General features: G+C 45.3%; 1 protein-coding gene and 2 pseudogenes across 1 annotated transcript; 1 reads left to right on the plus strand and 2 right to left on the minus strand.

The window, feature by feature from the left end:
- The first annotated feature begins 325 nt into the window (after positions 1-325).
- Positions 326-1,998, plus strand: LOC149334247 (uncharacterized; annotated as a pseudogene).
- A 4,102-nt stretch (positions 1,999-6,100) lies between these two features.
- LOC149334248 (uncharacterized) lies at positions 6,101-8,371 on the minus strand. Its single transcript, XM_089556223.1, has 4 exons — positions 7,538-8,371; positions 7,324-7,463; positions 6,551-6,718; positions 6,101-6,435 (listed from the first exon to the last, which is right to left on the minus strand). Exons 1-4 carry the CDS (start codon positions 8,054-8,056, stop codon positions 6,402-6,404), a joined length of 861 nt encoding a protein of 286 aa, XP_089412349.1. The 5' UTR covers positions 8,057-8,371; the 3' UTR covers positions 6,101-6,401.
- A 6,186-nt stretch (positions 8,372-14,557) lies between these two features.
- On the minus strand, positions 14,558-18,492 carry LOC149334249 (uncharacterized; annotated as a pseudogene).
- Between the last annotated feature and the right edge of the window lie 9,334 nt (positions 18,493-27,826).

A 27,826-nucleotide genomic window follows, 5' to 3' on the forward strand; every position in this document is an offset into this window, starting at 1 on the left:
GATAAATGGTTTTTTTAACCACCCTGTCCTCCCCCAGTCGAAGCACACAATGAGCAAGCTTTTGCAAAGCACTGGGACAAGTATGAGCTTAAATTATTATTGCCCAAACTGCACTGTATATGTTGGCGAGGCAGTAGCAGACATTCCCCTGGAATCCTCTGTATGTGGTCATTCTTGTGGGTCATCTGCCATGGCAGATGCACCCTTTTTTGTGCTATTAGACCTTCCCTCACAGCTGTGCAAGGTGTTACAAAATTGCAGCTTTCTCGACCTGACACAGCCACTCCAGTCAAATGGCACATTGTGTGATATTTACGATGGCATCATGTACCAGAACTTTGTTGCTGCTACAAGTCAAGCTGGCCACAGAATCAGCTTCACATTGAATGCAGATGGCAGCCCTGTATTCAAGTCGAGTGGTACATCAATTTGGCCTATTCTACTTATCATTAGCAAGCTGCCACCGACAGAAAGAATGAAAAATTTGGCATTGGCTGGTCTCTGGTTTGGAGGAGACAAACTGCACATGGGCATCTTTCAGGGTGCCTTTGTGGAGGTTTTCAACAAATTATCAAAGGAAGGATTTGAACTAGAACATAAAGGCAAAAAACAAAACTTCAAGGGGTTCTGCATTTGTTGTGCAGTTGATTCTGTGGCCAGGGCCCCCATGCACGGTTTGACACAGTTTAACGGATACTACGGCTGTAATTGGTGCCTGCATAGAGGGGAGGGTTGGGAGGTCAACAAAGTACCCTGTAGAAGAAATAGACACTGCTGAAAGGAGCGAGGAGCGGATGGTTTCAGACATGAAGAGGGCAATTGTAGAGGAGAGACCTATTAATGGCGTAAAATCTTTCTCCCCACTCATCAACTTGCCGCAGTTCAATATAGTGTGGAGCTTCGTTCCTGACTATATCCACTGTATGCTGTTGGGAGTGGGGCGCCAGTTTCTGAACATGTGGCTTGAGTCAGCAGGCTCTCCATTCTACTTAGGTCACTGTCAGGCTGCAGCAGATGAATTGATGAGCATCGCACCTTCCAGAGATGTCAGGCGCACACCAAGGTCCACAAAAGAGAGGCGATGGTGGAAGGTGAAGGAATTCGAGAACTGGGTGCTCTTCTATAGCGTGCCTGTGCTGGATGGCATTTTGGACAGGAAGTAGCTGCAGCACTGGGCATATCTGGTGGAGGCTTTGCATATCCTGCTGGTGCACAAGGTGTCACTTCCTGACCTTGCTCTTGCAGAGGGTCTCCTCCTGGACTTCCATGGCCGCACTGAAACCCTTTATGGAAAAGAATGTATGCCTTATAACGTGCACCAGCTTTTCCATATTGGCAAGTGTGTAGGGCACTGGGGTCCATTATGGGCTCACTCTGCATATCCGTTCGAGGCGGGGAATGGCATCTTGAATGAGGCTGTCAAGGCTGCCAATGGCATTCCTCATCAGCGGTGCCGTGTGCTGCAGATTGAGGGAGTAGTTGATACATGCATGAAACTTGCTACCCACAAAGGTGCCATTCAGTACTGTGCTTCACTTGATGCAGTACAAGCCAATAAAAGTGTGTTCATCTCATAGGGGCTATGCTTCTTCGGCCGAGGAAGGCCTTACGTGCCCTCTGCCAGCAGTAGCACCTTAACTGAAGAGCTACAGGTAGGAAACAGTGTTGAATATGCTCGCTTATGTCATAATGGTCGCATATTCATTGGTGAAAGCTATGCCAGGAACAAAAAGACATAACTCTGGTGTGCAACTGTTGAATGGCACTTTTGCTGTTATTGTAAGCATCATTAGCTGTGGTCCTACGTATGTTCTTGTGCGCCCAATAAAATGCAGTGTCGTGAAGTATGGCACTGTTGAGTTGAACCACCTGTTCAAAGTTCTTTCATTCACAAGGGACCTAAAACTTGTGCCATTTTCTTCAGTGAGCAACATTTGTGTCTTTATGGACGTGGGAAGTGTGTTTCTTTCACCTATACCTAGCTGTTACACTCTTTAGATGATTGCTTATTGCTGGTTTGGTTGGATTTTTGCGGTTTAATGTCCCAAAGCGACTCAGTCTATGAGGGCAGCCGTATTGGAGGGCTTCGGACAATTTAAACCACCTTGAGTTGCTTAACGTGCACAAACATCAGACAGCACACTTGTGCCTAGCGTTTCGCCTCCTTAATCATTGGGCCACTGTGGCAGAGGCTTAGTGCTGGAATTTAACATCCTGCAACTGAGCGATGATAGAGGTATAAGTGCGGGCTTCTAGATTTCAAATAATTTTTTCATTTGGGAATTTTATTTTGTTGTATCATTGTACAGATTGCGGGCTATGTGTGCCCACCGCAGTCAAAAAATGACCTGAAATGTCATGCTCAGGAAGAAAACGCTTTAGGCACCATGCTGCCTTGTAGGATCTAGTGTCTGTATAATGGAACAGTGTACCATAAGACAATTACAATATCGGTGGTAGTAAAATGGGCAACAAAAAGGTGGAATTTGAGGCATGCAATGAAAGCCCGAAGGTTCTGCAGAACGAGTTGTGAGAACCGCTAAGATTAATACAGTTCCATTGTACATGAGTTGAAATCAAAGCGGCGGTTTCGCGCACAAGATCCGGATAATCCCAGCATTCCATGCACAGTTTGTTTTTTTTTCCCGCCTTTTGAACGTGTGTCGCGCGTTTTTTGCGCTCCTGCTGGACGCGTCGCCCGGGTATCATGGATCGCGCCAGTCACTTTTGGGATGCCAGCCCAACAGTCGGAGAACTAGTGTACAACATGTACTCGGGAGTGCCGGAAACACAAGGTATGTGTTCATTTTACTAATTTTATGGTCTCTCCGCTGGCTCTCACAGATGTAAACACTGAGCAGTGCGAACGTGGAGTCGCCGCTGCAGTTGTTTACCGGCAAAGGGCCTGGCATTTTCTCTGTAGACGTCACGTGTATCGACCGCAAGGCGGTTTCTTTTTAAAATCAGCATTCATTACTCACGAACTGAACAGTTATAATTAGTGGGGAAGGCAGGACGACAATCGTTTCTAACCATGTACCATTCTCACGCGTTGCGCCAGTAGTTGGGCGCCGCTGTTCTGCTGGTATTGTGCAGTCCACTGTCTGTGTGTTGCAAAAAAAAATTATTCAATGAACAAGTTAGGGATAATAGAAGCAGCATTTTGGTAAGCAGAAGCTGCAGTTACCGCAGCGAGCTGTACCACAGTATGTTCTGCAAGGAAGCACCTGTCAGCCGTGTAACGAAGCGTTTCATTAATCTGCGCGAACGCTGCTACAAAATTGAAATTGCATAATAGGACATCATGTTGACTGATTTCGAACATTATTGAATTTCAGACCTATCCGGTGTTTGTTGCACAGACTCGGACCATCAGTTTGGGGCAGCACCTAGTCAAGGTGAGGTTATCCTCTCGTTGCGAGCAATAAATACATACAGTAAACTGTGGTGAATGAAGTGAAGTGCAATGTATTGCTGAAGACATCAAGTGGCTGTGAACTGTGCGGATAGCATTTTATTACATGCACATGTTTATGTGTGTCTAGTGCTTCGTAGTTATTTCATCTGAATTCATAACTCACACATATTTTTCTTTTGTTTTGCAGAACAATGTCAAGGCGCAAAACCTCATAGCCGTGGTAAGTTATCGCCTTGATGGATCTTCATTATCATCAGCCTGACTACACCCACTGCAGGGCAAAGTCCTCTCCCATGTCTGTTCAATTAACCCTGTCCTTTGCTAGCTGCGGCCACTGTATCCCCGCAAATTTGTTAATCTCATCCACCCACTTACCTTGCTGCCTCCCCTTGCTGCGCTCGCCTTCTCTTGGAATCCACTCCGCTACCCTTAAGGCCAGCGGTTATCTTGCCTTCGCATTACATGCCCTGCCCAAGCCCACTTCTTCCTCTTGATTCTGACTAGGATGCCATTAACCCATGCTTGTTCCCTCATCCACTCTTCCTGTTCCCTAACTTTACACCCATCATTTTCCTTTCCATAGCTCACAGTGTTGTCTTAAATTTAATTGATGCATTTTCGTTAGCCTCCACGTTTCTGCCCCATAGGTGAGTACCGGTGAGATACAGCTGTTGTATACTTTTCTCTTGAGGGATATTGGTAAATTGCCATTCATGATCTGCGAGAACCTGCCATATGTGCTCTACCCCATTCGTATTCTTCGAGTTATTTCCCTCGCATGATCCGAATCAGTGGTCACTGCCTGCCCTAAGTAGACCTTATTCCCTTACCCCTTTCAGCGCCTTGCTACCAATAGTAAACTGCTGCTCCCTTGCGAGACTGTTGAACATTACTTTGGCTTTCTGCATGTTATTTTTAAAACCTACCTTTCTGCTCTGCGTGTCTAACTTATTAATCATGCTTTCCAGTTTCATCTCCTGACTGACTTTGCAATATCATCAGCGAGTTGCAGATTACTTAGGTATGCTCCATTAATTGTTATCCCCAACTGCTCCCCCCTCCAGGCCTCGAAATACCTCTTGTGAACAGTGAATAGCATTGGTGGGATCGCGTCTCCCTACCTGACGCCCTTCCTTATTGGAATTTTATTGCTGGCTTTATGGAGGAACTGCAATATACCACACATAAAGTATAGTCATATGTTTTTCATGTTTGCAGGCCAAGGCTGTGAGTGGACGGCAGGGGAAACAAAGCTACTGCTTGACTATTACGAACAGTATTTTCCACGAGTGGGGCCAATGAAGAAGTTTAGGAACAAAAAAGAAATGTTTTTAAAAATTGCGGCGAACCTAAAGGAAACTCTTGGGAGTGGACAGGACCGCTGAGCAATGCACAACGCGCTACAAAACAGTAATGAAACGGAAAAGAAGCGCAACAGCGCAGAACAACAGGTCGGGCAACTCCCCAACGCCTGTGCCTTTTGAAGATGAAACCGAAAAAATACGCTGGCTCGATGACAGCTTAGAGCCAGCAGAGCTGCGTGACAGCTATGGCGTAATATCAAAGTCAAGAAAGACACCCCCCACAGCAACACAGTCAGCAGAAAGTGGAACTGCTGGCACTTCCAGTGATGCTGTGTTCGAGGACTGGCAGCCCATCCCGCCTAATGTCTCTGCAGGTTCTTCCGAGGGCCAGGGAAGCTGCAAAACTGCACGAGCGTCAAGTGCACGAGCACAGGAGCTTAAGATTTTTTTTGAAGAAATGGAGCGGCTGCAAGACAGAAAAGAACTACAGAAGGCTGCTCGTGAAGAGCACAGAAGGGTGCGGCATGAAGAAAAGAATACAAAGAACAGCAAAGAAGGAAAAGGGCTGAGCGGCACAAAGAAAAATTGAAACTGTTTAAGCGTGCACTCGGATTATCCGAGGAGGATGAGTAGACCAGGAAGTTTGGAGCGGTTGTGATGTGCGCAATGTGTGTAAGTTGAATATACAGCGCAAGGCACAAGACAAGGGACAGGAACAGTAAAAGACACACACGGGTGCCCGTGTATGTCTTTCACTGTTCCTGTCCCTTGTCGTGTGCCTTGCGCTGCATATTTACCATGCAGAACCGACTAGCCCGGCAATCCACTCTAGTCAGTATGTGTAAATAAAACAAATTTTCTCCTGCAAACACAGCTCTCTTACACCGCATACTGCTGTACTCATTCATTTGTATTTAGTCCAGTTCTACTGTTTAAAGTGAGAAAAAGTGCACTGTATATAACAACAAAGAGCAATTAGAATGAACATAGATATTTATTTACACTCCTTACACACCTGCGATTTTCAAGTGCTTGTTAGTACACTACTACTGCTTTTGGAGCACTGCTCCCACAACCTTGTTCCTCTTAATACCTCCCAATAAGCGCAGCAAAACTTCTTCCGCAGTCTCGTCCAGGTCATCGGTGCACGACTCTCGATGCCACTCGATGTTTTGAGGTGTAACAGCATCATTTGATTCTTCTGGCTCCAAGTCTCCATAATTGATGCACAAGTCATGCAGTACACAACAGGCAACTTATTGAGCCACTCTAGAGTACGGAGCTCAAGGTACATCAGTTGTCGGAGCCTTTTCTTAAGGTTACTAAAACTGTTCTCTATTAGCACTCTTGTTGCAGAAAATTTTTTGTGTAAGTCCCTGTGTGCCTTTGGCAATGCCCCATAGTCTCTGAAGGGAGTGAGAAGGTACGGCCTGAGGGAATAGGCCGCATCTCCGAGCAGGTGGTAAGTGTTGTCTTTGCACAGTCTGGGGAGTTTCTTCGGAATGGTGAAAGCGTGAAGATTCGAGAGTCATGAATTTTGCTGGAGCATCCAATGAAGGTGTCCACAAATCGTCTTTTGTGGTCACAAACAGCTTGAAGGGTGAATGAGAGGTAATGGTGCCTGTTGAGTAGGTGGAAGACCTTGTTGTCTGGACACTGGATCTTGACATAAGAGCCGTCTATGCATCCAACAACTCCAGGGATTTCGGACACCTGATGGGAATGAAGTGAAATAATGTTGAAGCCACTGACCCTTGCAGAAACTCGTTCTATAGCAAATATATATCAGAATCTGTTGGACAAATTTGCATTAAATGTTAATACCAACCTTCTGAAACTCACTGCCAGCTTTTCCATGTCGGAAGGAAACGCCACCACCGCTAGGCCCAGGCTTGCGATGAAGTCAGCCACCTGTGTCAGGATTCTATGTACTGAACTTTCCGATAAATGGAAGCGGCTTGCCACCTCCCTCATGCTTGTTTCATTGGCCGCATACCTGTAAATGAATATTGAACAACACTAATTAGCAGGGAACAATATAATACCCGGCTGGAATGCAATGCTTCTGCTATGCAACTTATTAACGCAAAATGGAATTCTGCTCTTTCCTTTTCACTATTTATTCGCAAGACTAAACACTCAAACGTTTGATATCCCAGCTGCTATAAATGCGGTGTATATGGAGTTTCTGTGAACAGCAGCGGTGACATTACAAGAATGGTATACACGTTAACAATGCTTACGCGCTGATCAAATGGGCAAGCAATTATGTAGCGACCGTGAAAGCACTCAACGATGGAAAAGAACGGCATTCGTCCGCAATGCAAACGGAACGCCAGGTAGGGAAAAATCTCTTGACCGGCCACTGTTTTTGGGGTAGAATGCAGGTAGGCCACAGCCGCCCCCTCATGGTGACAGACGGCCCGTGCAGCGCTAGACCATGGCCGTCGAGCAACCCATTCCCGACGAGATGCAACCCGCTTATCGCTCGCATCTTCGGTTCACGGTACAGCAATCTCCGCGATTAGGCAATAACGCAGTATTTTAACCAGCGCGAGAAAAGGGCATGACAAACAAGTGCGTAAACATGAGTGAACTCACCAGATGAAAGCTAACACGTGAGTTTCCGCAGATTTCGCTGTCACTCCACCGTGATTGCTTGAGGGACACGCAGGTGAAGCAGCGAATCTTGCTATAAGTTGGTCCGCTACAGTCCGCGACAGTCGGAAGTGCCTGCAGAACTAAAGGAAAACATGGGATCTCACAAAAAGGCTTTTTTCTAGTTGAATACACGAATCAACGAGCTGTACGGTACCTCGTCGTCCGAGTACCATCGAGTACTGCCCAACGGCGTCTCCGACGAAGCCAACCACTTTAGGCCTCTTGGCGGACAGGCGAACATTCCATCAAATGCCCGCTTGTACACAGCAGCTTCACACTCGCTGTCCGTTTCAGATGAATCTTCACTGCTGGACTCTGAGCTTTCAGTGCCCGAGTCAGAACTGTCACTTCCGTGAAGCAAAATCAGTACTGCACGGCGCGAAGCAAGATCAGTGCCGTCCACTGTTGACTGGAAAGTGCCCGGCTGTCCCGGCTCGCCCCGCGGCCGCTGCCGGTCGCGACAGGAAGCAGACGCGGCAGAAAAGAAAACGTCACGCGAGGTTCCGGTCAAATCTGCCGATTTCGGCGGATCAAGTATTGCTGCTCCACGGAGCGATCCGGGATTTACGCCTGATGCCGATCTGCCATTGGAACATACAACTCGCGCTCCCATTTCACCATTGGAATACGATTGATCCAAACCGAGCAGAAAAACTTGATCCCGATCTGCCATTGGAATTCAGCATTAGACACATTGCTGCGTTGCCGATGTTTGTCACGAGTCTGCCTCCGGCATTCATTTCGTCTCTCAGCTTCGAAAGACTGGTGAAGAGCACATCCTTCACTCGTGCCATGACGTGGCAAAGCTGTTTTTTCAAGTCCAAGATAACGAAAAAGCTGCCCTTCTTCCTGGCATCACGGATGGAAGTAGATGACTTGCAGATGTTGCAAGTTTGCCATCATTAAGATCAAGGAGGGATGTACATACTTCACAAAAATAATGTGTGTTGATCATTGTTGCATTAAGGATAGTTGCCGGGCCAGTTGGTACATGATCACACCGTAAAACAGCGCGCTTACACGGGACGAAGAAAGAAGACACGCAGACACACAGCGCTGTGTGTGTGCGTGTCTTCTTTCTTCGTCCCGTGTAAGCACGCTGTTTTACGGTGTGATCATTGTTGCACACTTTGGTGCCCAGAGCTTTCGGAAAAGGTATTTAGTGTGAGGCAAGCCTGACCACTGGTAACCCAAGAGTGCATCAATCAACTTCAGCATGTTATTCACCGCTGACCAAGTCAGTCCATGTGCCACCACAAATGACATTATCAAAACAATCGCCTCTGCTAGAGTTGTTGTTGAGTTTGGCAACGTTTTGTGCCCAAAGTCCCTTACACACTGTGCCAACAGCTCGCAGTCATCAAATTGCGGTACATTGCCATCTTGGACGTCTTCGTCCCCTTCTTCCTGCTCACTGTCTGGAGTGCTGCAGCTAAAGTCACTTTCAGTGTCTGCTGACAGCTCTGCCAGCCCAGAGGTTCCGAGCTGAGGCACTACGGGCTCGTTGCTGGCCACATCGCACACTGTTGGCTGCGTGGACGTGCCGGCCTCGCAAGACACGCAAGGCGCACTGTCCTGCAGTTGTTCATCGCAAGGTTCATCTTGCGGTGTGGGGACAAGATGAGGGGACGCTACTCCTGCGCTGGCCGGCGTGACAGTCCGCTGCTTATTGGCCCACAACGTAGTGCGCGGAACAGCAAATGGCTGCGTTGCATCGATTAAGTACAGCTTACGACGCTTTGGCGCTGCCTCCTGCACTCCCTGCCTCATGATCGGCGAAGCTATGTCTCCCGAGCAGAGGCTGCGGTTACGAACTTGCACGCGTACTCCCTCGCTAGTAGTGGAGCTTGCGGCAAATGGGGCGGACGTACGCGCTTCGTTTCAACTATAAGTTTTCGGAATGTCAACTGGAAACATGCGTACGCCGATAATCCAACACTTCCACAGCAGAAGACGAAAGAACGCCACGCATATGCCAATGCCCGTTGGGGAGGAGAGTCGTTGTTCACCTCGTAGAATGGCGCATACCCGAACAGGGGGATCGGCATGGAGGAAGATGGGGATCGGCCAAGAAGAGGGGTGCATAGAGAGTTTTTGTGCTGAATTTTTTTCTTGGGGAAATGAATAAACTAATTAATTAATAGAAATAAAAGAATGCCGTGGAAGAGAAAAGTCAACAGAGAGCAAAAAGACAAAAAAGAAACGGTAAATGCACAACGCACGCAGGAGATGGACTTCGTGAGATTTGTAGCAGAGGAATGAGAAACGGGAGGGATGAGAACGGGATGAGGACTACAGCCACCAAGTTTTTTCTTCCGTGTTTTCTTCTTTCAAACGATGCGTTAGACTTTCGTATACACAGAGCGGAGGCTGCATTAATGGTAGCACTGAATCAAAACTACATATCAGCGATTATATTAGTTTTTCTAGTGGATCACATGACCAAAACATCAATCTGACGCCACAGTCGTCGATCAGTCGATGAAACCGAAAGAACATGAGAGAAAAATGCAGTTATAAATTATTTAGCGGTTGTAGGCATATACCACTAGTTAATCCATGTATTCTAATGTCTAATGCATCGTTTGACAGAAGAACACGCGCAATGAGATTTGGTGTCTGTAGTCCTTTAATGCATAAAACTGTTGGGCGTCTCTCAATCCTGGAGACCAATGGCTTTTGCCGCCTCTCTTGCGCGGTTCACCAGCGATAGCTGGTCTTCCAAATGTGAGCTGGACAGCGCCGCCTCCCAGTCCTCAATTGTTGGGTTAATAGATAAATAGTGGTTCAGAATAATATGTTCCTGCGCGATGTTGGGGGACCCGGGGAAAATGTTTCTTCTGGGGAAGGCGTCCTAGCTTACAAATCTTTCGCGCCGCCACCTGTACATTGTCAAGAGTTGCTTTACGCGCCATATATCTCGCGTTACCCAAGCACTGCGGCAGCCAGTCTCGGTGTGAATGCAGCATGGATGAAGCTTGTGTATGGAATATGTAACGGGACACACACCGAACCATGTTCATCCCTGGTTTACAATACTGTCGCGCGATCATCTCCATCTTTCGCGCTGTTAGCTTCGAACGCAGCAATATCAACGCGCAAATAAAGAAAAACGCATTTCAGAGATAACAAATTGGGGCTTCCACAAGAATATGGAATAAGAACAGGCACAACAGCATTATTACAGCCCACAAAATAATCCTTGTGCTTTTTAGTTCTTGTCTGTTTATATACGCTTTGCAGATCTCTACCATTTTTCATGGGCAGAAACCCACGCCAATGCCAACATATTGGCCAACTTTATTGGAATATGGAAATTCATAGACAACGTGTGGTGAATTTTTTCGCTTTCAACTGGAGAGTAGTGTGACGTTGCGAGTACCTGGCATTATTGTAGTTTTTTTTTTCTCCAGTTTTGCGTACGTTTTCGTCTGCTCCTTCCGTCTATGTTGTTCGCGCACTGTGCTTCGAAAAAGCACTGTGCCGCGGCTAAGATGATTCAATCTCACGAAGGTACTACCGTGAAAACCAGCGCACACCATCCACACTGTGTGTGGCATATCTATGCCGTCTGCTAGCGCAATCCAACACAGCGAGGTGCGTTTTAGCCGCTGCGTCAGACAAGTCAAGCCAGGCTTATCTTTTGTGCCTTGTCATAGAGGAAAAAAAAACTCGAGGCCCCTCGCTCTCCGAGCAGCATGCCAAAAAAGGCACGTGCTTTCGCAAGGTCTACTGGGAGTTTTTGGCCGATGGTGCAGCCAATAGTAACGCCGGCCGCAGCGTCGTCGTCTGCTGCAATGTCTGCTGTGCATGCGCAAGCGCGCCGCGGCGGCGGCCATGAAGGGGAGGAACAGGGGAGAGCCAGCTTAAAAAAAATGCACCATAGCCACCTCTCCTGAGTTTTTCTTCCTCCATGTGTCAGGTATTGCCCTCGTTGCGACGTGTGCTACAAGCAGTCAAACCAACAATGACTTCGTCATCACCCGCGTTCGCTTACGTGAAATATAAAGATGGTTGTGTTGTGTTTAATGGCACATAGGCATCTAAGGCCATCATGCGCCAAACACAAGGTAAGGGAATGCTTTTTGTGCGATTTAATAAAAATGTGGAAAGCCATCAGTGGTGTAAAGTGCCTAAAAAGTTTAACTACCTAGTAATAACAGACAAAACGAGATTGAGGAATGGCCAATGGTAAAAGCTTTAAAAAAGGTCAGGTAGCCTCAGCGGCCATCCTTGGCTTGGCAAGGATGTCAAGGATCCCAACCAATCAAATAAAAACGTCAGCCTTTTCCCTCACGAATGAGGAAATGGCTGAGGGACATCATGCGAAGCCATGGGTCATGATTTATATTTTGTTGAGAAAACCTGCTTCAGTTAAAAACTTAACACAAGATATGTCCACAATTGCATTATCGCCTATGAGTAGTGCCGGGTGAAAAGGAATGGTTTGCTTATAAAACACAGAAAAGCACTTTTCCCTTAGTTTTTCGAGTTTTGAACATGAAAATAAAATGTGGTTAACTAAGTTCACCTCCACATGTAGAAACTGGTTTGACTTCTTTAGTGAGCAGAAAGTTGTGCGTAAGGTGTGTGTTACCTATACGGAGACGGCAGATAGTGACTTCTTTAAAACGTTCCTGGTGTACACATGACTTCCATTCTCCTAAAACTGGCTTTACCAAGTGTAGTTTATTATTTATTTCACTGTGCCAAGCAGATTGCCATTACTAAGTTTATGCAGTCTCGATACGGCACATTTACATTTTTAATTTGCTTGTCAAGAGCTTGGGCAGCGCCTAAATCTGCTCTCTCGTTGCCTTTTATTCCCACATGACTTGGGACCCAACATAGTTTTATGTTTTGTCCTTTAGCTGTAGATGTTACTATGTTGTGTATGATGTCACCGAGCAGAGGAGTGATAGCATTTCTAGAGTGGAGAGCTGTAAGTACACTTAAGGAGTCTGTGTAAATAATACTGTGTGTGAGGTTCTCATTTATTATTTTTTCTATGGCAACACACACGGCGTAACATTCGGCAGTGAAAACAGATGCACACTGTGGAAGTCTTACTGTTTCTTCCCAATTCCCTCGTACTACCGCGCTTCCTACATAAACATCTGTTTTTGAACCATCAGTATAAAATTCTGAAAAGCTATTGTATTTTTCTTTTAGTGCAAGAAATTCTTGTATGATATGTTGTTGTGGAGTTTTCTTTTTACTGAACTGTGTAAGTGTGAAATCGCGGATTACAGGAAAATTGTACCATGGAGGTAGTGGGTCTTGTCTTCGGGCAATGTCAGGTAATGTGTTTTGAAGAGATGTGCCAAAATCTCTATATCCAGGACACAAGAGCAATGGCCTGGTAGCTTGAGGTTTGTTTGCAAATATTATTCTAGAAGGATATTTTGTTACAACCGGATAGCAGATGTGTTTTGGTAGTGACCGTACTTTAAGGACATATGCACACGTTAGAGCGGTTCTTCCAATTTCCAGTGAGGGTTCATTTGTTTCTACATAGAAGCTTACTATGGGGGTTGTCCTGTATCCACCGCATGAGAGGCGCAGACCTGAGTTATGTACTGAATCTAATTTTTTTAGGTATGATGGTCTTGCTGAGCCGTACACAATGCACCCATTATCTAAGGAGGAACGTACCAACGAGCGATATATGTGCAGAATAAATATTATGGGGTTTAATGTGCCAAAGAGACATAGGCCATGAGACATGCCGGAATTTCGACCACCTGAGGTTCTTTACGAGGGGGTACCCAAAAGAAACCGGACTAATTTTTTGGTGGGCAGCGCTTTCGTAGTACCGTGTTTTGCCGCTAGGAGCGCAGAGAGTGAACATTCGAGAGTCAGCCAGCCGAGTGGTACCGCTGAAGGTCAGACGTAGTAGTGTCGTCTGCGTTCACAGTGATAACTGCTTTCTGTGAGCGTCGTTTTTTTCAATGGCTGGTTTTTGTGAACAGCGTGCGGCGGTGAAATTCTGCTTTCTGCTCGGAAAAAATGGAACAGAAACTTTTGAAATGTGAAAAACAGCGTACAAGGATGATTCTATGGGGAAAAGTCAAGTGTTTGAGTGGTTTTCCCGTTTCAAAAATGGTGAAATGTCAATTGATGATCAACCTCGTTCTGGTCGTCCTTCCACGGCCAGAACACAAGAAAATGTTGAAAAAATTCGTGCAATCATCAACGAAGATCGACGACGCACGATTGAAGAAATTGTGGAGCTATCGGGAGTGACTTGGAGTTCAGTGCAGCGAATTTTGACAGAAGATTTGGGAATGAAAAAGGAGGCTGCCAAATTCGTGCCACGACTGCTGACTCCTGAACAAAAACAAGGTCGTGTGGAAGCATGTTGTGCTTTGAAAGAAGAGTCCCGAAATGATCCAAACTTTTTTCAAAAATTATCACAGGTGACGAAACTTGGTGCTTTGCTTACGATCCTGAATCAAAGCAACAATCAAGCCAGTGGAAAACTCCCAGTTCGCCTCGCCCCAAGAAAGCTCGTCAGGTGAAATCAAACCTCAAAACAATGCTCATTTGTTTTTTCGGCGTGAGAGGAGTCGTGCATTCAGAGTTTGTTCCGCAGGGTCAGACAGTTAACCAGGCGTTCTACTTGGAAGTTTTGGAAAGATTGCGCAACAGTGTGCGGCGGAAGCGGCCTGATTTGTGGCAGTCGGGTGACTGGTTTCTCCACCATGACAATGCCCCTGCTCACTCAGCCTTGTCTGTACGACAATATTTGACTAAAAATGGTATGACCCCTGTTCCTCACCCCCCATACTCACCGGACCTTGCCCCCTGTGTTTTTGTTTTGTTCCCCAGAATGAAAAAACACATGAAAGGAAAGCGTTTTGCTGATGTTGCAGAGGTAAAGAAAAAACGACGGAGGCACTGTCAAGCATCCCAAAAGATGAATTTAAAAAATGTTTTGAAAAGTGGAATGAAAGATTAGACTAGTGTATTAGTGCAAGTGGAGAGTACTTTGAGGGAGATTAAAGCCCTGTACTTAAAATGTGAATAAATCGATTTAAAAAAAATAAGTCCGGTTTCTTTTGGGTACCCCCTCGTAATGTGCACTGACATCGCACAGCACACGGGCCTCTAGAATTTCACCTCAATCGAAATGCAAGTGCCAAGGCCGGGATCAAACCCGCGTCTGTTGGGTCAGCAGCTGAGCACCATAACCACTGAGCCACTGCCGCAGCTTTACATAAAAAAAATGAGGTGATAATGTCATGTCATCAGATTTATTTGCAAATACTTTTTTAGGCAAAAAATTCAATTGAATGCAACGGAAAAGTACAGGCAAGATTCAACTGTATCATAAGGACTTTCAGATGATATGGTAAAAACAGCTGTTTAACATCATGACACAAGTAAAAACACATTGCCGTATTATTCATATTTAAACATTTACTGAAATATTTTAGGTACTAATATAAAAGCTTAGTCTAAATTTAAGCAAAGCCAGCAAAAAATGCACAAAAAGCAAGCAAACTAAAAATGTGTCAAGCTAGCATGTAAAAGAAACATGAGAACAATCTTGAGCATGAACCATTTTGTAATTTCTATAACAATATGTCTTGTCAAACAGCTACACAGTGTACGTGGTCACATTAGAAAAAAGAACACCAGTAAGGATGAAACACAGAGGGCTAACAACCAACCTCTGGACTAGTAGCAAGTGACAGTAAGCAAATGAAATCACCAGTGGTACTGAGGTGATTGAAAGCATAAAATGGTGCACTGAAAACTTGAATACACACTCGCAAGAATTTTGGGGATGATACAGTGGCAGGGACTCCAAGGATACCCTTATTTCAGCAGCATGAAAACAGTAACAAATAAAAATAAAAACAAAACACTGACAATGCCTGCTTTTCAATATTGTTCGTCATGTTCAAAATTCAACATGAACACCCTCTACACTGTTCTTGGCTTGAGCAAGTACTTGAAAATGGTTTTGAATGAGCTAAACAATTGAAAATGCTCATTTTTTGTGCAAATTTTCAGCACTCACACTTTTTATTCATACTTCTCTAAACAAAAAGATGAGCATTATCGGTGTTATAAGATGACAGCGTGCTGGTGCTGGCCATTTATGTGGACCAGCTGACACATACAATATAAGGACACAAATATATTCTTTAATTGTCCTAGTAGATATTTGGTCCATTGCAGCTAGTTTTGGTTGTAGTTGAAGCAGCCAAGGACTTCTATGCAACTCAAGTAAAGTAGCCAAAATAATCAGGAAGCTAAGGACACTGGCAACTTAGTGTAGAAATTGTGCATACCACTACTAATGAATGGGAGCTTATGGAAGCATTAGAAAGGCGGAAAGCAAATGATGAGAGTAAGGCAACTGCAGATCTGTAAACGGACAATAAAGCGACTGGTGGAAAAAACTTGCCATCTTGTTCACACAATGTCTTGTGACCTCAAGAATACCAAAATGTTGGAAGAAAGCCAAAGACACCAAGGACTCTAAAAGCTACAGGCCTGTTGGTCAGAAACATGGAGGCTAACAAAAATGGTTGCACTAAAACTTAGGCTAATGTTATGAGGTATGGAAACCAATATATGTTCAACCTTAAGAGACGGGGAGAGCACAGAATGGGTAAGAGAAAAAAAACCTGAGTTAATGATATCCTAGCCGAAATCAGGAATGGTCAGGGTATGCAGTGCAAAGGCAGGATGATCAGTGGTTCACTATGGTAACAGAACCTGTCTCAAAAGAAGGAAAGCATAGTGAGGATGGCAGAGAATCAGGTGATTGGATGACATTTGAAGTTTGCGGGGGTAAGTTGGCTACAACTGGCAAAGGAGAGGGTTACTTGCAGGCATATCCCTGCAATATCCCTGAAGAGAAAAGTATAGAACAGCTGTCTCCTACCGGTACTCACCTATGGGGCAGAAACGTGGAAGTTAACAAAGGGGGTTCAGCTTAAGATAAGGACAACGCAGCGAGCTATGGAAAGGAAAATGATAGGTGCAACGTTAAGAGATCGGAAGAGGGCGGAGTGGGTGAGGGAACAAACGCGGGTTAATGACATCTTAGTTGAAATCAAGAGGAAGAAATGGGCTTGGGCAGGGCATGTAAAGCGAAGGCAAGAAAACCGCTGGTCATTAAGGGTAACGGAGTGGATTCCAAGAGAAAGCAAACTTAGCAGGGGACGGCAGAAAGTTAGGTGGGCGGATGAGATTAAGAAGTTTGCGGGGATACAGTGGCGGCAACTGACAAAGGACAGGGTTAATTGGAGAGACATGGGAGAGGCCTTTGCCCTGCAGTGGGTGTAGTCAGGCTGATGATGATGACTTGCAGGCATATGGGGGAGGCATTTTTCCTGCAGTGAACACAGTTTCAGTGATGAGAATAAGAGGCATATCCCTTTATCAAGACATACGGCTGTCGTACAATAATTGGCAAACATCGGCAAACTTGCTACAGTAACAGTGAGCATGGTATGGGTGAAATAAACGTGTTGCTCAGGTCCATGAAAACGCAAAGATTCTGAACAGAAGAAAAAGGCACAACAGCAAGTTCCTTTGAATATGAAACCACCTTAAGCAGATGGCTGAATTCAGTAGAGGAGTATTTGGCTGTTGTACATTTCAAGGGCCGAACAAGAGCAATTGCAGAACCACAGCTTAAAATTCTTTCAATAACAGCTAAAGTGCCACCAGCGATCTGCACCACAGAGTTGTTTGTTTTCCTGTTGTGTGCATAGCCCCTCCCGTGAAAATTCTGCCGTTCTGGCACACGCGCGGATATTCAATGGCATTTGAGTTTACTAGTTCTATGTTTTTTATCGTCAAGTCTTTTGGCACATAGGATTTAGCCCGACCGAAGAAGCGCACCCCAGCAGAGATGCAAACACTGTTCTGGGTTTCTGCTGTGTCCAGTGCTGCACAATAATGAATGGCACATGGAGTGGTGGCCTGCTTGAGGCACTCTTGGACCACGCCTTCCACCTGCAGCACACGACATACCTGGTGGGGACCGCCATTGGCAGCCTTCACAGCTTGCTTAAGAGTTCCATTCCCTGCCTCGAAAGAAAATGCAGAGTGAGACCACAATGGACCCCAATGTCGCACACTTTTACCAATATGGAGAAGTTGGTGCACATTATATGTCATGCATTCTTCTCGATAGAGGATTTGAGTGTGGACATGAAAGTCCAAAAGCAGTTCCTCTGCGGTAGCAAGGCCAGAAAATGAAATTCTTGGCATCAGCATAGTGTGAAGGGCCTCCACCAGACATGCCCAATGCTGCAGGTAGCTTCTGTCCAAAATGCCGTCAAGAACTGGCAGACTGTAATAAAGCAGCCAGTTTTCAAATTCTTTGGCCTTCCACCATTTCCTTCCAGTGGTCGATCGGGGCATGCGTTTAACCTCTCTAAGAGGTGCAATGGACTTTATTCTGTCATCTATTGTAGACTGCAGTCGCCCTATGTAAAATGGTGCACCCACTCGCTCCACCCATAAGCTTAGGAACTGGCGCCCCACTCCCAACAGCACGCAGTGCACATAGTCTGGAACAAAACTCCAGACTATATTGAACTGCTGCATGTCGATGAGTGGGGACACCGTCTTGACTCCATTTATGGGGACATTCTCTAAAACAGCCCTCTCCATATCCCCCACCATTTGCTCCTCACTTCTCTCATCAGGGTTTTCGGCTTCAACTAAATACCTGGTCGCTCTACCTACCCTTTCACCTTTCTGCAAACACCAATTGCATCCAGAATACCCATTGAATTGGGTCACACCTTGCATGGGGGCCCTGGCCACAGAATCCACTGCACAGCAAATACAGAAAGCTTTGAAAATTTTTTCGGTTCCTCTATGTTCAAGCGTAAAGCCGCTTTCAGATAATTGGTTCATGACCTCTACAAAGGCACCTTGGAATATGCCCATATGAGGTTTGTCCCTACCAAACCACAAGCCTGCTAATACCAATTTTTTCATTCTATCAGCCGGTGGCAATTCATTAATAAGCTTTTCTAAGTGTCTAGTGCGGGCCGTGCGTCTGCCACATACGACAGTTTGGCATATACAGCATACAGATTCATAAAAAAAAATGCTGCGAACAATGAAATTTAGAAGTTAGCAGCTAATCCAAGCAACACCTTAAGCAGAATATATGCCTTATTGCTTCTAAAAAGTTTCGTATATATACGTATATTGTCTTGAACCGTGCAGAACCTGACTGATGGCATAATTTAAGTGCACCTTGATTCAAACTTTTAGAACATTTTTTCCCAGCATGGTTTTATTTTATTTATGGCTTATGCACCGCCTTCATGAAGCAGTAGACAGTGTATCATTGCCATTGTGTGACTCATCGTTATGCATGCTATGTCTAGACTCTGAAGAGGACATCAGAGAACAGCTGAAAAATCGGCGAGTATGAGTACCGCGCATACTCGAAACAGAAAGTGAAAGCAGCGAAGAGGATGTGCCCCGTACAGGTTTGTTATGTTCTCAGTTGTACTCCTTACACTTATTTTCATGTCAGGAAATTAACTCAGCATTGTGGCTTTTGCCTTTTGCTTTTCAGCACAAAAGAAAAGAACCTCCAAATAAAGAACTGTTAGAAATTCTGAAAAAAAAAGAGCATGTGTGCAGCCCGACAGCCTCAAGAAAAAACCATCCGTCAAAAGCCTGGGCATTTGTCAGAAGTAGCAATGCTTGAGGCAAAAGTGAGGCTGCAGGACAGAGAGTTGTCCACCGTACGGGACCTCAACTGCAAGCTGCAGCAGAGGCTGTTGCAGCTAATGGAGTGAATTGATGACTTGGAAGGTAGGACTGTGGTATCTCTTGCAATGATCAAAATTGTTTGTAGCAATATGAAATGTACACTTAAGTTTGGTTGTGCATATTCTTAGATCCGTATTTTGTTACTATGATGCATTAATCATGCAGTGACCTTGCTATCAGAAGCAATGCCATATATTTTTACGTACAGGTGGCCGTGCTCAGTCACAGGATGACCAGCCACCAAATGTGGTAGCAGCTGCAACAGTTGCAGCACAGCCATCATTCAGCCGAGTAACTGGACGGGAGAACGAGATCCCACATGAAACAGCACTGCCAGCATCTCAGCCACTTGAGCTGGACAGCATGGTAAGTAGCATGGTAGATAGCCTAAAGCTTTTGTGAACAGAAATTCATGCTGCAAGCCTGCTGAATGTTATTGGGTCAAAATTTCATGGTCCTGCTGCCAGTTAGGCTGATTGTGCACCAATTCATTTGTGATCAGGTGGACATTGGGGAAGGCTTCATTATTTCAAAAGATGCGTGGATGAAAGTGCAAAGCCGGAGCAAAGATTCCATATTTGTGAAAGACTTGCTCCAAACGATCTGGTACCCGCCACATTGCAGGAGCGCTCTTTGCAAGGTAACTTCAACCCCTGCATATTTCAACATTATTCATTCGTTGCTCTTTTGTCCTCTGCAGTGCTGTGCTCTTTTTTTTTTTACTTTCCAGGCAAGCACTGCCCGCTTTCCCCCCACCGGGCCAAAAAAGCACCATTGACACCATGGAAGGTTGCTGTCATGCGTGGTATGTAACTGCGCAATTGATTAATGCAGCATTTTTCTCATTATGTGTTGCTTTAGCTGCCTACATCTGAATGTCCAAAATACCTCCACAGTAACTTGAGTAGACAACATGGCAGCCTCATAAAAACAATACAATGCACATATCTGGTGTTTGCATCAGAAAAACGAATGACCATGTGCCTGATACTCTTTCATAGACACTGAGGATACCCAGGAGCTTTTCCTTTTGGAAGAGCTGACAAGGCGGTCTACAGCTACTAATGTAGCTCCCTGTGCATGCAAAGCATCAGCTTACATGTAATACATTTGACTCTCATGCTTCCTTCTACTTCCAGAATGTTTCAAGCAGCGCCTTGAAAAAAGGGGGCTGCACTCAGACCATATTCCAACGGTTAAGAAACAGTTTAATCGATATATATCGGAAAAGCTAGCCGACATGGACAAAATAGCTAAGAGGTATGTATTCTTGGGTACAGACATATTTTAGCAGCTGTTATACAATAAAATTCTCAAGTACACATTGTAATATATGATACTACTAAATTTTTTTTCCAAAAAAATATGCAATGTTTGTTTTAGGAAAATTGTAACCAACCTTCCTATGCTGCTTGCGCCAGAAACTACACTGAAGTTTTTGAGCGTGTCACAAAGCCTTTCCATATGTTAGTAGATAGTATATAGAGCTACCTTTTTACCACGGACCATTTTCTTCTGCCATTACATTTTCAGAGCTACCGCTTTGCATAGCAGTGTCAGTGCATCCTCAATCCAGTGAAGCTGCATCAAAGCAGGACCTCAACAGCAACACAGGACCTCACCAGTATTTTTTTAGTTCAAATAAACCTGCAAGTTTTTGTGTATTATATGAAGTTGTGTCGTGTAGCACTTATCGGTCACCATGCCATGAGTGGACTTGATCTGTCTGCGTACAATATGGCTTGAAGTATACGACAGTATTCCGCTTTGGACTGACTGCGCTCCAGTGCAGCCAACTGGAATTGGCTGGTTGCATTCAGTTGGTTCCAACTGGCTGAATACCAGTTGGTTCCAACTGGTGCATTCCAATTGCTTCCAGCTGGTTACATTCCAATTGGGTCCAGTTGGTTCCAACTGGGGGCAAGACACAACTGGTACCAATTGGAAAAATTAACTGGTACCAATTGGAAATTTCCAAGTTGGAACCAACTGTTTTTTTCGACTGGGAGGGGTAGCGGTATGAGAATTGTTGTACGCATAGCACAGGATGTATTAGGAATTTTGAGCAGTTTTCTGTGCCTTCATGTACAGAACCAGCATATCTAATGGTTTTTTCATCACATGTGAATGATTAATGAAGAAATTTTATGAAAACTTACTGAGCACGATGTCTTTTATACGTCAACACTGCAGCAATGAAAGTTTATAATGCTATAATGATAATTAGAAGTCATGCACTGTTTGGTTTTTGTGTTTTACAGATGGCGTTTGCCGTTGTTCATTTTCTTGAGTCAAATTTGGTGGCAGTCATACCATGCAAAAGGATTGAAAAAGAAAAATGTGCTTGGCCTCCAGGAAGTGGAGACACTGCTGCATGAATGGCCAGTAAGAACACTGACCCTGATCTCTCTTGGCAAAGGCATGCCATCGAAGTCAAAGGCATATTTGGTGTGAAAATTGGGGCTCTTCACAATACCTCATGAAATGTAAATGTTCGCTGGTAACAGCTAAAGCCTTGCTTTCTTCCATTAATCACTTCACATTTTATTTTCAGCCTGCTACAACAATACTTGAAAGAAATTGGACATGGTCCTGTACACATCAGATTTGAATACAGAAAGTGAAACTAATGTTGTAGCCCGTGCTCAAAGCATCGGCCAGACTTTTGGGCACCATGAATGGCGACAATTTTCTGGCAGTTTTTTCAGTTTCGCTGAGTACTTTAAGGATATTCATTGCACAGGAGGCCTTTACTTTCAAGTTTATGTGCGGCAGAAATGTAAGTTTTTTATCAAATGTTATTCCTAAAAATGTAAGTTCGGATTGATCTGCAAGCCTCTTTTAAGCGAGAAAGCAACAGCCACTGTTTTCTGTGGAGAGAAATTGAACCCATTTTTGTCTGCCCAGATTGCAAGCTTGTTTAATGTGATTTGTACCTGCCTCTCACACGTTGACAGGCTGGAGGACGTGCAAGCAATCTGAAGGTCGTCGACATATACGGAATACATAATGGGGTTGGGAATTATTTTCGCTATGGAATTCATTTTCACGACAAAGAGTGGTACTTAGGATACAGCCCTGCGGTACCCCATTCTCCTGGACAAAGCTCTTCGAAAGGCTTGCACCCAGGTGCACCTGAAAAGACCGGTCTGACAGGAAATCCTTCAGGCAGTTCAACATTCTACTCCGGATGCCAAGATCTGCCGCCAAATCGCGTAGAATCCCATATCTCCATGTGGTATCGTACGCCTTCTCCATGTCAAAGAAGACTGCCAGACTGTTGCTGGTGTATGAACGCCTCTCGAACTGTTTTCTAAGCGAACGAGATGGTCAGTTGTCGATCATTCTTTTTAAAATCCGCATTAGTGGATGTCAAGGAGTTCACGTGATTCAAGAATGAACATTAGCCTAACGTTGAGCACACTTTCAAATGATTTTGCTATACAACTTGTAAGAGCTATGGGCCTATAACTATTAGGGGAGGTGGGCGGCTTTCCAGGTTTTAAGAACGGTACTATAAATGCTTTTTCCCAAGCCTCCGGCATCTTTCCGGACACCCATATTTTGTTGAAAAATTGCGAAAGTGCCCCTACAGCAGCTTCGGACAGGTGGGCAAGCATTTCAAAATGTACATCATCCGGGCCAGGTGCTGTCTGTTTACCGGAAGAAAGTACGTTTTGGATCTCCTGAATTGTAAATAATGTATTGTATGTTTCGTTTCTACTGCCAGTCGTCGGAAGTTTCTGCTTTTCAGTTGTGTTTTAAGAATAACTGTGTGTAGTGTGAAGAGCTTGAAGCATCAGAGAAATGTTGTCCTAGTATGTCAGCCTGTTCATCTATACTTATTTGTGTTCCTGGGGCTGTTAGAAATGGTACTGTAAAGAGAGAGAATTTGCCGTCTAATTTACGCACCTGTTCCCACATCTTTTTTGATGTAATAGACCTCTCCTCGGGTACGTCACGCGAGGCGAGTGACGTCACAGCGATGACGTTTCCGGCTCACGCCGGGAACCCGATGGGCAAAACAGTCCTCCGTTTGCGTGCGATCCAGTATAGTTTTGCTGGGCGAGCAAGGAAGCTATCGTAGTGCGGGCGCCGGAACCCGTGCCTCGACCCTGTCTCGTGATGCCTACGAGCTGCTGTACCGTGGGATGCACTAACCTTGCCAAGAAAGGCACCGGCATCCGCTTTTTTCGTTTTCCGCGGGACGAGAATCTCCTGAAGGTGTGGGTGCATGCAATGCGTCGAGATAAATGGAAGCCAAGACCGGCAGATAGGATATGCGGAGCGCACTTCATCTCTGGTGAGAAACATTCCTTTCTTTCACTTGCTGATTTTGAAGAGCTAGCGAGGTGAATGGCACTGTGAACTTTTTTTCTCGTCTTATCCGCCAACGCAGGCGCCCCGTCCTCGTTACCGGACCACGTGCCCAGCGTTTTCTCATTCAAGAGAAATCCCAGTGCAGATATGAAGAAGTGTGGTCGTTTTGAGCAGACAATGAAGCGAAAACGCCGTTCAGGTACAAAAGTCCTTCATTATGAAGGCTCTCCGTCGTTGCTTGTGCACTCGTGTTTATAATACAGGCACTAGTTGGATGCGTTTACGCATGCTCTTGTGGCCCGTGTAAAGCGCCGTGTTGTATTTATGGTAATTTTGTCCACATAAAGTAAGCAAATGACATTTGATGTACCAGTATGCGCTGCGTCCTTAATAACAGAAGTGGATTTATTTGTCTCTCACGGTGTGGCTGGCGGTCATGCTCGCACCACGGATGCAATAAGCTTTCTGCCAAAAAATTAAGGGCCAGTATGGTTTTCCCTACAAATTTCTTAACTGGGCTCCCCCATCCCCCTCCATCACTTTAAATTTGCCATTGCTTAAGAAGCAACCCATATGCTTTATTACAGGACTAGAGCAGTTTGGGTTGACGACATCGTTTGCTTTACTGCCTTCATATATCACACAAATATTTAAGGAGATCCAGTTACGACTGCTACAGCCTGCTTTTAAGCAACCATTAGTGCCATTCCATGTTAGCTACCACGCGTATTACATATGGCATCGGATAATCGAAGGACGTTATTTTTGCGTTCAGTGAATAAAGTTAGGCCTGCTTTTCTTGATGAATTTGCCCCTTTAAGAGTGCTTACAGGTAAAGATATGCAGGTACAGCTGTTGAAGTATGCCTATGTATACCTGTGTGACCGCTCACTATATTGTAACTGTTACAGAGACTAGGGACTTGGGCTTCACATCATCAACCGATCACCATGACCACACTATGGAAGGTAAGCTTTGAATACTAAGCTTAGTTGCAGATATGCTGGCAGCAGTGCTATGTGCTGCCCCTTTCTTAAGAAGGTACAGCAAACACCTGACACTAAATGTGGTGTTGCACTCGTTGACTTCACGTCTTTTATCAGGCCGACATGTCAGAAGATATTACAGCTGCTGAACTATACATTTACATGTGTCTAATGACTGAGCTGCTGCACCATGTGTATTCATGTCTATGTCTGACACTTGAAATAATAACCTGTTTTTACAGACAGTAGGCACATGGCACACATCTCAGCAGTGCGATGACAACAGTAATAAAACTAAGCCTTCAGCACTTGAATTAAGCTACATAATACTGGTTGAAGTGTGGCATGGAGCTGTTTTGTTGGTTACGAGGTACAGCCAACATTGTAAGCTAAATACAACTTTGCATTTGATAAAATTGTCTCTTTGAAGTGTTCAGCTTAAGTGTTCAAAGATGTATTTAGAGCTGCTGAACGATGCCTACACATACCTCTGATCAGGAAAAAATTTGACTTGTTACAGACAGTAGTCATTTGGCACCACCCTCAACAGAGGACTGTGATCCCAGTACTATAGGTAAGCTGCCACACCTGAAGAGATGGAGTCAGAAGTGTTATAAGCAAGAACAGCAGCAAACAAAGCAGAGATACCTTTTGCTTTTTAGATATGCAGTTAAAGCCTTAATGGCATTGTGCATTATTTTATTGCAGTCTAAAGATTGATATTAGAAACAGCATTGGAAACATCGGTACAAATGCTGTATTTGATCATTTCACCATAATTAATGCAAGCGCTTCCGCATATTGCAGGGGCAAGATAATGAAACTTATCAGTGTGCGCCTTGTTATACATGATACAAGATCCAAAATTTAACAACATGAACTCGAACTCCTTTTGTTGCATTATTATCTTTTGATGCAAAACTGCATACAACAGCTGTCATCAGCATTTGGGAATTTTACGTGATGTCTAAGGTATTCAGTTGACATGCCATAAACTACACGCTAATGTGGCTCTAATAAGGTAAGCTGTAGTATGATGCAACTCTAAAAAAATGCATTTCCCTGAAAGGACTCCCCTTCAGCCAATGGCGACCAATTTTTATGACTTCTCGATTAATCTCCTTGGCCCTGTTGCATGACATTAGAGGGGGTGGCAGATGAAAGGGAAATAACCATGGTTTAATCGGATCAACCTGTCGTGAAAATCACGCCATGCTATTGGTGGGAGGTAGCCGTTGAGTGGCATTTGCCACTTTCTATTTGAATTGCGTCTGACTGCAGTGAGGTATCACTGCAAGCACTGTTTGTGCTTTCAGTTTCTTTACTGCTTTTTTTTCACACAATTTTGTCTAAATTTGCATGTTTTCTGAAACAAAAGCAAGTTGGTGGATACAGTCTTTAACTGCTAGCTTTTCCTTTTCAGAAGTGACAGCTGGGCCCTCAGACTCACACATGCATGAACCAGAGCACAGTTGGAACATGAACCTGCACGCACACATGCAAGACAAGTACCTTGAAAGATGTCACGAAGTATATGAATTAGAGGCAACTAGACATAATGGCCCAACCAATAGCGCCACTACAGGAGCAAAACGCCACGCTAAAGAAAGGGCTACTGCCCGCCACATGGGGCTACCATGTCATAGCTGGCTCTTCAGAGAAAGTTAACTATTATACAAGGCTTCCCAATGAGGGAACATTTCATTGGGTAGTAGCCCTCTTCAGGAATGCAGCCCAGGGTCTTGTCAAAGAGCCAATATCTCCAGAGGACCATGTACTCCTAGTGCTGATGAGACTCCCTCTGGATGTTCACCTCTGCTTCCTTGCGGATTTGTTTGGAATCGGCAAAAACCCCGTTTCCAAACTGTTTGAGATTGGAGTCACAATATTGGTGACCGAGCTGAAGGGCCTCATTGTGTGGCCAGATGAAGAGTCATCCCACACGTGGAAGGCAGTGCTGTTCCAACAGAAGGGCTTCAGGCGTGTCAGGGTGATAATAGATAGCAGGGAGATTCGCCTTGAAAAGGCAAGTGCAACAATGGCGCAAAGTGCTACATGGTCCACCTACAAGAACTCGAACACGTTGAAGTTCCTTGTAGGCATAACTCCAAATGGATTAATCTCCTATATATCTGACTGCTGGGGTGGGAAAGTCAGTGATAAGCAGCTTGTTATCTAGTCTGATTTCACCACGAAATTAGACTATGGGGATGAGGTTAGGCGGACCGCAGCTTCAATGTTGGCCAGGAGCTGGCAGCTCTTGGTGTAGGACTAGTTGTGCCAACCCACACCAAAGGAAACCAGCAGCTTTCAGAAAGAGAGGTCACAACTTCTCTGGAGATCTCTCGCCGACGCATAAGAGTTGAACAGGTGATAGGAAGAATGAAGAGGTATCACATTTTGAGAAACGTGGTACCTTATTTTATGAAGGACTACCTCGATGACATTATTGTCCTCATTGCTACGCTAATTTAATGCCAAGATACAATTAGTACTGTGATGGGAACGACCGGCATCCGTTCACGCGGTGCGACGAACAGGTGAACGAAGTGCTGTGCTGGTTCCGGAGTGACTCTGGGTGTGTGCCTGCCGTGACGCGTCTTCCATCAACAGCCTCCGACCTGCGCTTCGAAGACGCACCTGTACACTTGGTGGGGGTGCTTCGATCCCCGTCCCGGTGCTCAACCTGGAACTTAGGAGCGGAACGCTACTTGCACCGCCAACAATGCCAAACACTTCGACGCAGTCATCGCCGGCCATCCCTCCCACCGTCCTCTGTTCCGGAGTTCAACGCCAGCGCGACCCTTCCCCATTTAGCGGTACGGACGACCAGGACGTCGACGATTGGCTGGCCTCCTACGAGCGCGTCAGCACTTACAACCGGTGGGACGACGCCGTGAAGTTGAGCAACGTCCTTTTCTACCTCACAGACGTTGCAAACTTATGGTTTCGTAACCATGAGGCCGACCTTCCCACCTGGTCTTCATTCAAGGCAAGCTTCGCGGACATTTTCGGCCGCCCCGCCGTGCGGAGAATCCCACCTCCGTCAGTGCCGTCATCGAGCTGTGCCAGAGCTATGACGAGTTGCGCAAGCAACGTGCTTTTACCCGGCAGTCTGGCGCGCCTACCGAGTTTTGCTGGCTTGGCCCTAGGTCCCTCGTCTTCGGACCAATCCCTATTCATGTAGTGCGTAAAAGATTTTATACGCGAGGAAGTCGCTCACCAGCTTTCTCTTCTCCATCACGTTCCAGACCCTGTGTGCCCTGCTGCCGACTTCGTGCCCTCCCTTGATCCGACTATCCGCCGTGTTGTTCAGGAGCAGGTCGCTGCAGTCCTGCCATCCAGCCCCCCGCCTCCTCCTGTCGCAG

Source organism: Amblyomma mixtum, chromosome 8 (genome assembly GCF_055824585.1).
Source record: "Amblyomma mixtum isolate Tamu chromosome 8, ASM5582458v1, whole genome shotgun sequence".
NCBI classification, from domain to species: domain Eukaryota; kingdom Metazoa; phylum Arthropoda; class Arachnida; order Ixodida; family Ixodidae; genus Amblyomma; species Amblyomma mixtum.

Coding starts and splice junctions, on each gene's coding strand:
- LOC149334248 (XM_089556223.1), bottom strand. CDS start 8,056: ATGGCAGATCGGGATCAAGTTTTTCTGCTCGGTTTGGATCAATCGTAT. Junction 6,719..7,323: donor CACGTGTTAGCTTTCATCTG/GTGAGTTCACTC, acceptor ATTCATTTACAG/GTATGCGGCCAATGAAACAA. Junction 6,436..6,550: donor CTGGCAGTGAGTTTCAGAAG/GTTGGTATTAAC, acceptor CATTCCCATCAG/GTGTCCGAAATCCCTGGAGT.